Source organism: Sciurus vulgaris (genome assembly GCF_902686455.1).
Source record: "Sciurus vulgaris genome assembly, chromosome: 3".
Taxonomy (NCBI): Eukaryota; Metazoa; Chordata; class Mammalia; order Rodentia; family Sciuridae; genus Sciurus; species Sciurus vulgaris.
The window spans coordinates 35563610-35581128 of record NC_136463.1 but is presented as its reverse complement, the minus strand read 5'-3'; the positions used below and the strand labels follow the sequence as shown (position 1 = coordinate 35581128).

The 17519-nt window shown below is 36.0% G+C and overlaps 1 protein-coding gene across 1 annotated transcript in view; it reads right to left on the bottom strand.

Moving 5' to 3' along the window:
- Positions 1-17519, bottom strand: part of VMP1 (vacuole membrane protein 1) — a 118832-nt gene that overhangs the window by 45825 nt on the left and 55488 nt on the right. Inside the window, exon 7 of the mRNA XM_079131443.1 lies at positions 10411-10542. Coding sequence (XP_078987569.1) covers positions 10411-10542 — 132 coding nt within the window. The remainder of the gene's footprint in view (positions 1-10410; positions 10543-17519) is intronic.

Sequence of the window (17519 nt, the reverse complement as noted above, 5' to 3'; positions counted from 1 at the left end):
CAGTAATACTGGTTGCACTAATCTTTTAGGATACATCAAGCAAATAAGTTACTGTATTTTTCAAACTTCTAATGTGTCTTTAATTTTTCTTTTTCTTTGGTTATGCATTCTATTATTGAGTTATCTACCCTACATTTTTAAGGAAAAGCAGAATTTTTCCTTAAGTATGGTATTTTATAGAAGTTTATTTTACTCAATGTGAATTAAAATTTGCAAGTCATTTAACTTGGATGTCTTTTTTTTGAGGAGAGGTGGTTTACTGGGGATTGAACCCAGGGCCTTGCTACCCTCAGCTACATCCCTATTTTGAAAAGACAGGGTCTCAGTGCCTCCCTGAATTGCTGGGGTAGACACCGAACTTGTGATCTTCCTGCCTCAGCCTCCTAAGGAGCTGAGATTACATGCCTGTGTTGCCATCCACAGGATAAGCAGAGGTACTTTGCAGAAATGTATTTTGGTTACTTTATATGGGAAAAGATTGGGGAGAAAATTAGTAAAGGGTAGAACAATTAGGAAGTCACTGGCAATGTTCAAATAAGATCTGACAAAAGTCTGAACCAGTAATGTAGAACGAAAGGAGAGTGCAGATGATGAAGACACCATGGAGGCAAAATCAACAGGCCATGAAAGATGACCACATATAGGAAGTAAGCAGGGAAATCAGATGACTCGAATTTTATTTGTTTTGGTGTAGAGGATTAAAACCAAATTAAGAGTCAAATTTTAACCGGAAGTAATAGTGAAGATGGTGATACCATTAACAGAATTTAGGAACAAAGGAGAAAAAGATCACAAAGAGAATAACTAAACCTGGTATGAAATATTCACAAAGCACATGAATAGCTAGCTGTCTAGACCTAACTTTTATAAATGATACTAGAATTGCTCAAGGACATAGGAAGCTACATTTCTTCATGCCTAACTCCCATAGACATCTAGTGAAAATATGATAGAAAGCCAAGAGCAAAAGGAAGTCAGTTTAATGGAAAAATACTGCTTAATCTCAATCATGTACACATGAAAATAAATCAGGTAGCAAAAGGAGTCAGAATACAAATGAATGCTTTAGTCATTGTTTTTCTTCCCAAAACACTTATAATATAAAATTCAACCATTAGTAAAACTTGAATTTAAGCAAAAAATTAGCCTTTTAAATTTGTTACTTAATAACAATTTCTTAGTAAAATCACAAGCACCCTTTAACCTACTTGGAAAAGCACATGGCAAAGAAATCAGGGCCAAGTTTTTTTTTTTTTTTTTTTTCCCTTTTCCTGCTGATAAACTCACGTTACTAGAGTTTTACCTTCAAGTATAAAAGCACATTTTCTAACTTATTCTTAGGCAATCTTTAAATAACCACTTATAGTTACTCATTTTGCTTAATTTACTGTTTTTAGTTACAGTTGATCCAACTCATCCATATTTTATTGCTCTTACTAAATTGGAAGTTTTACAAAACAGCCTGGCACAGTGGCATCTTTAAGTTTATGATGTTGGAATAAGAAAAAAAAAAATCAAAAAAATTTTATCTAAAAAGTAAGATTGAATAAAACACACAAAATAAATGACATGGAAAAAACACTGGGAATTAGAAAAAACTAATGGCAGCATATGACAAAGGGCCTCTCCAGAGATATGTCAATCAGTAAGAAAAAAATATACTAAATATAAGTCATGGATACATGAATCAGTAATATGAAATTTTTATATTCTCCTTTTTGTTCATGTTAGTTAAGAGTTTTATTGTAATAAACATACTTTGTAATGAGAAAGTTTAAAATATTTGATGATATGGAAAAATGTTCACAGCATATTTGTTTTTGGTACTGGGGATGGAATCTAGGGGCACTTAATCTCTGACATACATCCTCAACCGTTTTTATACTTTTAAAATTTTTAATTAACTCACTAAATTGCTCAGTCTGTCTTCAAATTTGTGATTCTCCTGCCTTCATCTCTTGAGTTGCTGGGATTACACACACCTGCTGAACACAGTGCATGTTTTTTTTTCAAACCAGTGACAAAACTTAAATAGAACATGATTTTAATCTTATGGATGTAAGTATTTATAGAAAAACACTGAAAGGCAAGTGCCCTAATTTTTTACACTGAGCTCTATATTTCCTAATGGAGAAAACAAATTTTTTTGTTTTGTTTTGTAATTTGGTGGTTCTGGGGACTGAACCCAGGGCCTTGCGTGAGCAAGGCAAGTACTCTACCGCTGAACTATATAAACGATATTAAACTATATTATATTATTATATTATATTAAACTACATAAACTATATTAAACGATGTTTAATATCAGTCGTAATGTCTATAAAGGAAGTCAAGAGTAAAATTTATGATTTAGCTCCCACCTCCTCAACACTAGGGGTTGAACCCAGGGTCTCATGTGTGCTAAGTGCTCTCTACTGCTGAGCTGTATCCCCAGTTTTTGTTTTTGTCTATTTTGTGTAAGGGTCTTTCTAAACTGCCCAGGCTGTCCTCCCAACTTTCAATTCTCTTGTCTCACCCTCTGGAATAGCTGGGATTATAGGTATATGCAAACAACTGATTCGAGTTTTCATTAAAAGTTGTATATGTAAGGAAAACAATCTGGAGGATGATGATTATTAGCCTATTTTGATGAGCAGGTACATGGGCTTTTACTTTATACTTTATGTATTTCTGAAATATATGAATAATATTATTATTACTTATATTTAAATAAGTATAATTTAAAAGTATGAAATCTGAGCCAGATACAGTGGATTACACCTGTGCATGATACCAGCAACATGGGAGGCCGAGGCAGGAGGATCCCAAGTTAGAGGCCAGTCTGAGTGACTCAAGATGCTATATTTAAAAACAAACAACAGGGACTAGGGTTGTGGCTCATAGTGGTACAGCGCTCACCTAGCATGCGTGAGGCCTGGTTTGCTCCTCAGCACCATGTAAAAAGAAAATAAAGGTATTGTGTCCACCTACAACTAAATATATATATAAAAAAATGCTCATTCTCTAAAAACAAAAACAAAAAATAACAACAACATAAATACAACATAAGAAAACAAAAAAGAAAGCAAAGAGCCCAAGACAATTCAAGATTAAACATCAAAAATGTTTTTAGGACAGTGTATTTAAAAATAAAATAATAGCTGGGCAGGGTGGCACACACCTGTAATCCCAGCAAATCAGGGGACGGAAGCAGGAGGATCTCAAGTTTGAGGTCTGCCTCAGTAACTTTGCAAACCCCTATCTTACAATAAAAAATAAAAAGGGCTGGGCATGTGACTCAATGATTAAGCACTCCTGGGTTCAATCCCAGCACCAATAAATAAATAAATAAATAAATAACCTCTTAGATTTTTAAGTTTATGTGCACAGTAAAAAACCTTAGAAACAAAAACATGAATGTATCACAGCAGTGCACACAAAGGAGATATAACATATCTTACTTGGATATAGTAATAATCCACAGCATTAGCAAAGAATAAACAAAAAGAAAACACTTTTCTTTGCCAAACCATCACAAGGAATTCTTCACTGAAAAATGAATTAAAACTTTGGTACTTTCAGATAAATAAATCTCTCCCACTCTTTCCACCACAAAAACATAAAAAGAAATAAATAAAAACTAAAAATCCCACAGAAGCTTTAGTCAAAAGCTGGGAGAAAATATGTAGGAAAAATTATACTAACATACCACTGAAATTTACAATAAGCCACAAAATTGATGGAATCTGGTTGAAAGAAGCATGAATAGAAATTTTAAAAGGTCACATCAAATCAAATATAGAAGAAACAAATTTCAACTAGCTCTGTATTAAAAAAAATTTTTTTTAGTTGCTGATGGACATTTATGTTATTTATTTATTTTTATGTGATGCTAAGAATCGAACTCAGTGCCTCACACATGCTAGGCAAGCATTCTACCACAGAGCTACAATCACAGTTCTGTATTTTTTATTGCATTAACCTGGTTGAAAATATGGCTAATCTGCAGAACGGTGCATTGCACGGTTCTTAAGAGTAAGAAAACTGGGTTGGGTTTTGGCTCTGAAATTCACTACCAGTGTTCCCTGAGAGTGTTTCCTTATTCAAATTAGGGAAAACCCTGGTACATCGGTATGTGCCAGTAGTTCCAGCTTCTAGGGAGGCTAAGGCAAGAGGACCACTGGACTTAGGCATTTGGTACCAGCATGGGCAGTACATTGAGATCCTCTCTACTTTAAAAAAAAAAAAAAAAATCAGAAAGAGAAAAAACAGGGACAATACCTTTTCACATTTGTTTTAAGTTATTTCATTCAAATGTTCTTTATTTATTTATTTATTTTTCCTGCTACTGAGTATTGAACCCAGGGATGCTTTACAACTGAACTAAGTTCCCAGTTCTCTTTATTTTTTATTTTGAGACAGTGTCTTGCTAAGTTGCTTAGTGCCTTGTTAAGTTGCTGAGGTTGGTCTCAAACTTGTGATCCTCCTGTCTCAGTCTCCCAAGTTGCTGGGATTACAGATGTGTACCATGTCTGGCTTCTTCTTCTTCTTACAGGTGCATGCCTGTAATTCCAGTGACTCAGGAGGATCATGAGTTTAAACCCAGCCTCAGTAACTTATTGAGGTCCTAAGCAACTCAGGATAAAAATGGCTGGGGATGTGGCTCAGTGGTTGAATGCCCCTGAGTTCAATCCCTGGTACCAAACAAAACAAAACAAAACAAAAAAAACAAAAACAAAATAACTAAAAAAAAGGACCATAAAAGAGGAATTAGAGAAAAAAATTATTACTATAACAGTGGTTAGGTAAAGATTAAAAGAAGAAATGGTCACAAAGTCTTCAAGAGTTCAAACTGTAAGAATAAAATGAAGCATGATTTACTTCTTCATCAAATTCCAGAACATCTGAGTTTTTAGATTTGATCTTTTAGATGGCAATAGCTTACGGGATGCATTATTTATAATCCCTAAATAAAAAAAACTGCAAAGAATGAAATGAGTCATCTAGTCTGATGTTCTAGCCAATGTAATGAGTGCTATGGATGGGATCTTTGAAAGATATTACATAGAGACAAGGCACTCAGCACACATCTGTGAGCAATATGAATGGGTGCTCTTGTTTTAAACCACTAAATATTAGGGTGATGTGTTACTTAGCAACATATAACTGGTAATAAGACACCCTTGTATCTTAAAAATAACCCCAAGATGTAGAAAACAAAAATATGAACTCTAATAAAAGAGGAAAGGGACAAAGAGAAGAAAATATTATACCTGAGAGGCTACAGAGGAAGATATTGCAGAGAAGTCCAATAATATTCCCAAGAGAACCCTAGAAAGGCTCTTCAGCAGAACTACAGAAAGGGTGGGGTAGGGCTGAAAACAAGGAGATTGTATAAGAAGTAGACTCAGAGGTCCCACCTCTACTTAGCACAACCAGGCAACCTTTTCTGTCAGTCCCTCAGGTGACATCAAGTACAGTCTTTAGACAAAGTGAACCAGAGGTCTAGGTTTCAGATATATCTGTGCTTGAGTTTGGGTAGCTATCCAGAGACTGAACACAAAGTGGATTAAGTGAATGTCTACACATAAATGGAGACCTCTAACTACTATTCCCCAGTTGAGCATTAGAATGCCAGCAGCAAGGCTTACATTCCCAGGCAAGACATTGAAGAATATGTCACTGGAGAAACTGAACTATTCCAAAGGAAAGATCAATAGATACTGACAGAGTATATGGAGGTTCTCCATAAATAAGCCAGCCCATGACTCCATTATAAGATAAGGGAGGCCTACTACCACCATACCTGCCTGGCCTTTGCATAATTTCCATTCAGCTTTTATGTGTCTTATTCTTATATACAGACAGATAAGTAAGGATCAACTCCAAACAGAAGAAACAGAAAAGACAATGAATGCCTGGAGCAATAGGGAACTTGAAGAAACTGAAAAACCTTCAAAAAGGTAAGATAAAATATTCCTTAGAAATACACGCTATATGTAATACCTGAACAATATTTCAACATAAGACCTAGAAGATTTACTTGAGACCTTATAGAAAGCAAAACAAACTGGCCAGTAATGCCAGCTACTTGGGGAGGTTGTGACCCAAAAGGGTCACAAGTCCTCAGTAACTCAGCAAGACCCTTCCTCAAAAGAAAAAATTTAAAAAGGGCCGAGGATGAAGCACTGTGGTAGAGCACCACCAAGTTCAATCCCAAGTACCACAGGGGAAAAAAAAAAGAAAGAAAAGGAAGGAGCCAGGTGCCGAGGCACATACCTGTAAACCCAGGAGCTCAGTGAGACCCTGTCTCTAAATAAAATACAAAAATGGGCTGAGGATGTGGTTCAGTGGTTAAGTACCCCTGAGTTCAATCCCCAGTACAAAACCAAACAAACAAAACAAAAACAAAAAAGGAACAAAAGGAAGAAAGGAAGACAGATAAACCAAGATACGTACTGGGAGCACAGAGATAAAAAGAATATTAAAAGGATTGGTACAGGATGCAACATCAAAGTAACTAGAATTACAGGAAACAAAAGAAGGAAAACTCCAGAAAAATTTAAGAACATTTCCTAAAACCAGTGAATTCTAGTTTTAGTTTTCTGAGCATGTGGTGGAATAAATTTAAATGAGGCCTATAATGATAATGAATCTAAAAGCTTTTAGTGAGAAAATACCAAAAACAAAAACAAAACAAAAAACTGTCTATAAAGAGGACTGAGAAGGACACTAACCCTCTCAATACCAATACAAAAAGCTTGAGGACAAGTCAATAACGCCTTCCAAATTTGAAGTACCTAAATGATTTTCAATCTAGAGTCCAAAACTTAGTTCATCATTAAAGGCTGAATGAAGAACACACTTGTTCAGACATTTGGTTTTGCATTTTCTATTTATCACCCTTTCTCAGGAAGCTACTGCAAAACGTGTTCAACCCAAATAAGAGAGAAAAATCAAGAAAGAAGATAGGACATTCAAACCAATAAAGGAACAGCCCTGCACAAGGCCAAAAGAAAAGGAGTGAAGCATAGAGGGCTCCAGTGTGATGATTCCACACAAAAAAAAAAAAATTGATATTATTTTATAGGTTACCAAGTGGGAAGTGGTAGGTATCAAGAGGTGTTTTTCTCAGAGCTGGTGTAAGGGAGAGACTATAAAAACCAGAGATTTAGGGCTGGGGCTGCAGCTCAGTGGTACTTGCCTAGCATGTGTGAGGCACTGGGTTCAATTCTCAGTACTGCATATAAATAAATAAATTAATTAATTAAATAAATAAATAAACAAAATAATAAAATACAACTAAAATTATTTTTAAAAACCAGATTTAAATAAATCATGTAAATGAAAATTAAAAAAAACCCTCATAACTCCCAAAGAAAAAAAGTCTTAAAAAAAGGAAAAGCAATCAAACTATATTAGTTGGTTTAAGAAGAAATTATACTAATTTGGTATCCCTGACAAAGTATAGAAGTTTATAGTTGCAAGTCATCATACAATTCTACTCAAAACTATTCATTTTACATACATGAAAAAGAGTCCTAGGGCTGTTAAACGATGTACATTAATTGGTGTCACAACACAGAAATATCAGTTGTCTCAAGTGGATGTACATATCTATCTACTTCTGCAGATGGACTGGCTGCAATAATAGTTTCTTTTCTTCTTGTTTTTTTTTTTTTTTTTTTTTTTTGGAATTGAGGATTGACTCCAGGGGTGCTTAATCACTGAGTCACATCCCCATCTCTTTTTATTGAGAGACAGAGTCTCGCTAAGTTGCTGAGGCTGGCTTTGAACTTGTGATCCTCCTGCCTCAGCCTCTCAAGTCACTGAGATTACAGGCACGTGTCACCACACATGGCTTTGGCTGCAATAACAAGAATATATCAGTGATGCTGGTATTTTGAGGTTTGGTTCTAACTTTAAGCATGTGAAAATAGGGAGGTAACAACTTCTAGATCTCCAGCATTCCATAAAATTGGAAGAATGGTACCTTTCCATATCATTTCAGACTTAAGACAAGGGTCAAATTATACATTGGATTTAAAAAGTATTAAAAATAATTTTATTGCTTTTTAGTATGTGTGGTACTGGAGCTGGGTTATGTGTGGTGCCGGGAATGTGTGACTGAAGGCTGAAAGCATGGTAGGTGAGTGCTGTACACACACCCCTAAAACAAAAATAATTTTAAAAGTTGTTCATATCAGTAAGAATTATTAGCATTAATGTAAGTATTATCATGTCAGGAAGAGAGACATATTATTTGGTTGGCAGATAAGACAAAGCAAATCTAAGAACAACTTGCCTCTTCCTATGCAGAACAGCTGTTCATGGTTCTTTATTTCATTTGGTTTTTATTTGGCTATTATTTGTTTTCAAGGAAAAGCTATGCTTCATAGATTTCCATTTAATTATGCCATTAAAAAAAACAAGTCCAGGGCTGGGGAGATAGCTCAGTTGGTAAAGTGCTCGCCTCCCAAGCATAAGGCCCTGAGTTCAATCCCCAGCACCACAAAAACAACAACAACAACAACAAAAAACAAGTCCAGGGGCTGGGGTTTGTAGCTCACTAGCCTAGCATGTGTGAGGCACTGGGTTCAATTCTCAGCACCACATATAAATAAATGAATAAAATAAACATCTATCAATATCTAAAAAAAAAAAAAGTCCATCTGATGTTAAAATATGTGCTTTTTTTCCACCTAGGATAATGGTTTTCTGGGTTTCAGATTTCAAAGAAGAAAACTATAAATTCGTTTTTTTAAAAAAATTCTGTAACTAGGTAGCCTGAGGCAGGTGGATCACAAGTTTTGAGGCCAGCTTCAGCAACTTAGTGAGATCCTCAGCAACTTAGCCAGATTCTGTCTCAAAATAAAAAATAAAAAGTACTGGGGATGTAGCTCAGTGGCAAAGAACTCCTGAGTTCAATCCCTAGTACCAAAAATAAAGGTAATATTCTGAGAGACATAAATACATAATAAATACAATTTAAAAAAGGTGTGTGGTATGTGTACTGATTTGGGCACATCTATTCATATCACACGAGAAAAAATTTCAAAGGTTAATTCACAAATCTGGAGGGCAGATATATTTTATACAAAATCTTTCAAACCTCTCCTTTAATCTTTTTTATTTATGTCTACATTGCTTTTTAAGGTCATTCCTAAAGAATAATTTAACAATGTTCTTAGGGATAATAATTTAACAATGTTTTTCTAAGAGTAAAACAACTACTGTGTAATACTTGTTATGGGGCGCAACTTAAGAATAGACCAACCACCACTGAGAAGTCCAAATTTGAGAGTCTTTATTAAGCTGGCCGGCTGACTGTCTCACACAGTGCCCCAAAAAATGGTTATTGGGAGAACAGCCCTGACCACAGGGTTATAGGGGTTCTTATACCAAAAATCACATCTATCATAAGTGTCTGTTTCTATGATTTGAAATTACAAACTAACATCATGAGATCATCAACAGAGGGGGAAGTGGGTCACCTAGGTACAAGCTGAAGAATGATTACTAACATCCACACAATTACCGTTTGCATGGTACACTGGTTAGGGGCAGTAGATATCAAAAGAGCAATTTTTCATTACATAAGAATTGTCATTTTGTATTGCTAAACATGTCACACTAAGTAACTGATGATGGATACAGAGGCAGGTTGTTCCCATGGGAGAAGCTTATTTCTTACATAACATGGAGTCTCGGAGTAAAATGGAGTCTGTTTAGTCATTTCCCTTAGAGTCTGGCCTATAACATTCTCATGGAGCCAGATCTGTCAGCCCATCACAATACTGAGATAGATGTTGGATGATAGATGATAGATCAGATTATAATCAGATAAAAAAAAAATCTCAGCCTGCTAGGCATAGTGGTGCACAACTGTAATATTAGCAATTTGGGAGGAACTTTAATCTTAGCAATTTGGGAGGCTGAGGCAGGAGGATCCCAAGCTTGAGGCTAGTCTCAGCAACTTAGTGAGGTCTTGTCTTAAAACAACAACAAAGTGGACTGGAGATGTAGTTCAGTACTAGTCTACCATGCATGAGGCTCTCAGTTCAATTCCCAACACCAGACAGACACACACACACACACACAATCAGAAGTTCTGTTTTTGACTTAAAGCCTGGTCTACCTATTTTGTTCCTTACATACTCTGTCTGTCTCTGTCCCTGTCTCTCTTTTTCTATAGTACTGGTGATTAGACCCTGAACCTCATATATGCTAGTCAAGGGCTTGATGTCTGATGTAGGCCTCCAGCACTGTTATCATTTTTACTTTGCAGCTTTTCTGAATATTCTATCCCAAGTTATATTTTATTTTGTTTTTACTTTGGCAGATTTCTTCCTTAGAGTACTAACAATTTTACCTTAATGATAATTTCTTTAGGGATAAGAAGAGTGTTCTATTTTTCCCCATTGTTCTTACTTGTGCAGTCTCTGCATGTTCCAGCATCTCTTCAAATTCCTGATATTCTTCATCATCTGGTTCAGCACCTGAGAGGCGAGCTGCCCTTGCCATGAAATACGGAGGTAGCTCTCCAATTGCTGTGCCGATACCCTAGGTGAAAAAACCAAAACACTTATAAGTAAGGTTCTGTTTTTAACAGAGTGAACATTTAATAGACCAAATTTACACTTTTGTGTATTACCAAAAGCATCTGGAGATGCAATGCACTGGGGGAAGCACATGCTACAGAATCAAAAGGGTAAGAAATTGAATCCTATCCCCTATTTTGACTACATGAAGCTCTCAGACAATTCCTGGCACGCTATAAACAGGAATTTAGCATCTCTCTTTAGGTTCTATTATTTTTCTCAGGCTCTCCCCCATTTTTGTCATATACAATGATCTGGTAGTAAGATTTTACTGGTAGAGCTGTCACATTAATATTCTCTATGAAATCTTCTGGCATTTCAGATGTCGCTTTAATAACAATACAAGTTTGTATATGTGTGTGTGTGTTGAGTTAAAACTTTAAATAGTGGTCAGGAAGCTCCTCAAAAACTCAACTAATTAGGATGGACAGATTTTCACTAAAGAAAAATGTTAAATTTTCTTACAACATTGAGTGACTCATATTTCAGTCAAATCACAGACATTTATTTTCAAAGAGAATTTTTTTTTCCTAATCAATTTAAGGCATGGGACAAAACCAAAGTTTAATGAACCAGGAATTTGGTTTAAACATAAAAGACTTAAACATAGGATAGGCAAAATCAAACAGGTACATATCTCAAGGAAAGTTCTCAACTTTGAGCCAGGTTGACATCATTCTCTTCTACCCTGAGACACAGTGAATGAAAAAACTTTGCTAGTTCTCATAAGCAACTTTAACCCTTTCAGTTTGCTCTGTGGTTCTGCCTCCAAAGCCCTAAAAACAATCCTTAAGGGATGTTATCAAATTCAAACATTTTGTGTCCTCAATGTGTAGAATTAACAGTCGATAGTGGGAACATTCCTTAACATTGTAAAGGCCATTTATGCTAAGCCCATGGCTAATATCATTCTAAATGGTGAAAAACTGAAAGCATTCCCCCTAAAAACTGGAACAAGGCAGGGATGCCCTCTTTCACCACTTCTATTCAACATCGTTCTTGAGACTCTGGCCAGAGCAATTAGACAAACCAAAGAGATTAAAGGGATACGAATTGGGAAAGAAGAACTCAAACTATCCCTGTTCGCTGATGACATGATTATATATTTAGAGGAACCTGGAAATTCCACCAGAAAACTCTTAGAACTCATAAGTGAATTCAGTAAAGTAGCAGGTTACAAGATCAATGCCCATAAATCCAACGCATTTTTATACATAAGTGATGAATCTTCAGAAAGAGAAATTAGGAAAACTACCCCATTCACAATAGCCTCAAAAAAAATAAAATACTTGGGAATCAATCTCACAAAAGAGGTGAAAGACCTCTACAATGAGAACTATATAACACTAAAGAAAGAAATTAAAGAACACCTTAGAAGATGGAAAGATCTTCCATGTTCTTGGATAGGAAGAATTAATATTGTCAAAATGGCCATACTACCTAAAGTGCTATACAAATTCAATGCAATTCCAATTAAAATCCCAATGATGTACCTTACAGAAATAGAGCAAGCAATTATGAAATTCATCTGGAAGAATAAGAAACCCAGAATAGCTAAAGCAATCCTTAGCAGGAAGAGTGAAACAGGGGGTATTGCAATACCAGATCTTCAACTCTACTACAAAGCAATAGTAACAAAAACGGCATGGTATTGGTACCAAAATAGAAAGGTAGATCAATGGTACAGAATAGAGGACACGGACACAAACCCAAATAAATACAATTTTCTCATACTAGACAAAGGGGCCAAAAATATGCAATGGAGAAAAGATAGCCTCTTCAACAAATGGTGCTGGGAGAATTGGAAATCCATATGCAACAGAATGAAACTAAACCCATATCTCTCACCATGCACGAAACTAAACTCAAAATGGATTAAGGACCTCGGAATCAGACCAGAGACCCTGCAGATTATAGAAGAAAAAGTAGGTCCAGATCTTCAACATGTCGGCTTAGGACCAGACTTCCTTAACAGGACTCCCATAGCACAAGAAATAAAAGCAAGAATCAATAACTGGGATAGATTCAAACTAAATAGCTTTCTCTCAGCAAAGGAAACGATCAGCAATGCGAAGAAAGAGCCTACAGAGTGGGAGAAAATCTTTGCCAATCATACTTCAGATAGAGCACTAATCTCCAGAATCTATAAAGAACTCAAAAAACTCTACACCAAGAATACAAATAATCCAATCGACAAATGGGCTAAGGAAATGAATAGACACTTCACAGAAGATCTACAAGCAATCAACAAACATATGGAAAAATGTTCAACATCTCTAGTAATAAGAGAAACGCAAATCAAAACCACCTTAAGATTCCATCTCACCCCAATTAGAATGGCGATTATCAAGAATACGAGCAACAACAGGTGTTGGCGAGGATGTGGGGAGAAAGGTACACTCATACATTGCTGGTGGGGCTGCAAATTAGTGCAGCCACTCTGGAAAGCAGTGTGGAGATTCCTTAGAAAACTTGGAATGGAACCACCATTTGACCCAGCTATCCCACTCCTTGGCCTATACCCAAAGGACTTAAAATCAGCATACTACAGAGATACAGCCACATCAATGTTCATAGCTGCTCAATTCACAATAGCCAGACTGTGGAACCAACCTAGATGTCCTTCAATTGATGAGTGGATAAAGAAACTGTGGTATATATATACAATGGAATATTACTCAGCCATAAAGAATGATAAAATTATGGTATTTGCAGGCAAATGGATGAAATTGGAGAATATCATGCTAAGTGAGATAAGCCAATCTCAAAAAGCCAAAGGACGAATGATATCGCTAATAAGTGGATGATGACACATAATGGGGGGAGGGAAGGGTTAGTGTTAGGGTTAGAGTTGGGGTTAGGGAGGGGGGCAAGTATGGAGGAAGGAAGGACTGTATAGAGGGTAAAGAGGGGTGGGAGGGGTGGGGGGAAGGGAAAAAATAACAGAATGAATCAAACAACATTACTCTATGTAAATTTATGATTACACAAATGGTATGCCTTTACGCCATATACAAACAGAGAAACAACATGTATCCCATTTGTTTACAATAAAAAAAAGTAAAAAAAAAAAAAAAAAAGAGTTATATACTATTACTGGACCATAGTTATGGTTATATCTTAATTTGATTCTGCTCATGTTTTTCCATATTAACAAGAAAACAAGAATGGTGATCAAGCAGATATTCTATTTTTATGGAAATATGTGTAAGGGAACATAGTTATGCAGGCAGGTTTCCCAAAACATATCCTACACTCAGAAATTTAGTCAATTATTGCAAATTAGATACTGAAGTATCATGATTTTACAATTCTTACAAAACAAATGTATAATTCTTTACAAAAATTCAAATATAGGAGGCTGGGGCTGATCAGTGGTAGAGTGCTTGCCTAGGATACACGAGGCCCTGGGTTCTAATTACCCCCTCCCCCCAAAAAAAAAAAGAGAAAGAGAGGAAAAACCAAATATAGAATATTTGTATAAAACACAAATATAACACTCTATTTATTTACATACGGAACAAAAATCATAGGATGCTAAAATTTGTTAATCTGTTTAATTAAGGGGAGAAAATGAGTTTATTAATTCAAGAACCTCTTTTAAAATGCATCTCCTACATACCAATTTATTACCCTAGATCTGTTTTGGAGTTGGAAAAGAGTTAATATGCATAAAACATACAAACCAGGTAATAAAACACAGCATCTTCATGGAATGCTAATTTATTCAAAGATTTTGGGAAGGAGAAAATTTCTGCAGTAAATTTTTCTATTTCTTTTGGTGCGAGGAATTACACCCAGGGGTGCTTAACCCCTGAGCCACATCTCCAGCCCTTTAAATTTTTTATTTTGAGGCAGGGTCTCTGTGAGTTGCTTAGGGCCTCACTAAATTGCTGAGGCTGGATTTGAACTTGCAATCCTCCAGCCTCAGCCTCCTAAGTCACTGGGATTACAGATGTGTGCCACCACACCTGGCAGTTTTTGTGCTTTTAAGTTTTACCAAATGGATTCACAAGTAAGTCAGAAGCATTGTGCTTTTACATTGGGAAGTGTTAAGTTTCACAAGGAAAAATCTAGAGAGTAGAAATTTTATATAGTTGGACTTCTCAGAAACTATAGTTTCATATTATCAGTATGTTCATACTCTATTATTATTATCAGTATGTTCATACTCTATTATTATAATTTTCTTTTACATATCTCAAGTACAAACATGAATTACAGATTAAATAGGCAGAGAATTCAAGGCTTTTAGAGCAGTGCTTTTTTTTTTTTTTTTTCGGTTCCAGGAATTGAACCCAAGGGCACTTAATCACTGAGCTACATTACCATAGCCTTATTTATTTATTTATTTATTTATTTTTGCAGTACTGGTGATCTAACTCAGGGCCTTGTGCTTGCGAGGCAAGCACTCTACCAGCTGAGCTATCTCCCCAGCCCGCCCTTTTTATTTTGAGACTGGGTTTAAAAGCAACTGTATCAATGCTAATGAAATGAGGAAAAAAGCAAATAAAATTTGTGCTGTGTGTGGTGTGCACATCTGTAATCCCAGCTACTGGGGAAGCTGAGGAAGGAGGCAAACTCGAGGACAACCTGGGCAACTCAGCCAGACCCTGACTTGAAATAAAAGGAAAAGGACTGGGGATATAGTCGATGGTGGTGTCCTTACCTGGCAAATATGTGAGACTTTAGATTCAATCCCTAGCACCTCAAAACAAAACAAAAGAAAGCAAAAAAGAGAAAGTGAGAGAGTGAGTGAGAGAGAGAGAGAGAGAAACACTGCTTGCAATTTCCATTGAGGTCAGTTTTCCAATGGACTTAATAAAGAATAAATTCCTGAAAATGCTATAACGATGAAACTTGAAAACATTGTGGTAAGAGTAATAAATCAGATATAAAATGATTTCTTTTATACGATCTATACAGAAAAGGCAAATTCACAGAGGCAGAAATAAGGTAGAACAGAAGTTACCAGGGTCAGGAAAGAAAAGGGAATGAGGAGTTACTGTTAATTGGCACAGAGTTTTTGTTTCAGATGAGAAAACAGTTCTGGAGGGTCAGATGTAGCTCAGTGGTAGAGTGGCTGCCTAGAATGCATGAGACTCTGGGTTTGACTCCCAGTACCATTCACACACAGAAAAAAGTTTTGCAAATGGAAATGGATATTGGTGATGGTTATATAACACTGTAAATTTACTTAATATCACTGAATTATACACTTAAAAATGGTAAACTTTGGGCTGGGGACATAGCTGAGTGGTAGAGCATTTGCCTAGCATGCATGAGGTCCTGGGTTTGATCCCTGGCACCACTAAAAACAAACAAATAAATAAATAAGTATCAATAGATGTGACTTTTTAATGTATATTTTACAATGCTGTAAAAAAAATTAAAAAAAACCACATTAATATAAACAGATGACCTAAAAAGGGAATGCTATCTAAGTCATCACATATGCTCTTCTTTCCCCTTCCCTGCAGCTACTACCAATCTCATCTCCTTCTCCCTTTCACTCATTAGTCTTAGATTTTAATTGAAACACGACTTCTTCATGGAAATCTTCCCTGAATCTCAGAGAAGTGCAAATTCTAGCATTAATAGGACAAATTCTAATATTCTAGTATTACTGTATGAGTTCTTTTTCATTGCAGTTTTCATAGTTTGTACTTAAATATCTGTTTTTCCATGATGATTATTTCCCCTCCTAGAATGTGAAGCTCAATGAGGGCAGACACTTCATTCACCCTGAATCCCCAATGCTTAGATACTTAATCACTAATTTAGAATTCATGAATTAAAAGCATTTGTACAAGTTTCAAATAATGGTGCTGTGCATTCCTGTTATTCCAGCTACTTGGGGGATTGAGGCAGGAGGATTACAAGTTCCAAGTGAGTCTCAGAAACTTAATAAGACCCTGTTTTAAAGTAAAAATGAAAAAATAGGACTGGGCATACAGCTTATTATAGAGCACTTACCTATTATTCATAAGGCCCTGGATCAATGATTGCCACAAGGAACAAAAAACAAACAAACAAAACCCACTGCTATAGTTTAGATCTGGAATATCCTCCAATGGTTCATATGTTGAAGAGCTGGTCCCCAGCTTGGGGTTATTAGGCAGTGGTGGAACCTTTAAGAGGTGGGACCTACTAGCAGGTCTTAGGTTGTTAGAGGCATACCCCCCTCTAAAGGGGGATTGGAGAACCCTGGTCTCTTTATTTTTTTGCTTCTCAGCTGCTAAGAGGTAAACAGTTTACTACCTGTACTCTCCGTAACATGCTGCCTCACCACATGCCCAAAAGAAATGTGACCAACTGACCACGGACTGATACGTCCAAAACTATGAACCAAAATAAAAATCTCAGGTATTTGTTATGCAAACTGATGATGGTACCTGATGGATTAAAAATGTCAAATAATTAGCCAGGCACAGTGGAACATGCCTGTAATGCCAGCTTCTCGGGAGGTGGAAGCTCTAAGCAATTTAGCAAGACCCTGTCTCAAAATAAAAAATAATAAAAGGCTGGGGATGTGACTCAGTGATTAAGCCTCTAGTACCACAACAATAGGTTCTAGGTGCTCCAAAGCAACATAGGTTGAGTTTCTTTATTTTATAATTGGAAGTGCTATGTATGTTAGTTAGTAATTATATTTTTATTGATAGTGAAGTCTATGAGTATATTTTAATTTCAAAGTATAAATTAGATAAAAAATTCAAGCAAGATATTTTTTAAACTAAGCAAGCTATTCCCCTTGGCAGGGGAAGGGGCAGGGGACATATATGAATGTAGACACAAATGGGATCAAAACTATTACAGAATAGACTATAAGAATCAAGGCCACTACATACCCTAAATCAGGTTTTTCCAACCTTGGTACTGTTCGTTTTTTAAGTGCGTGCCATCAATAATATATAATTCACTGCCATTTATTATATT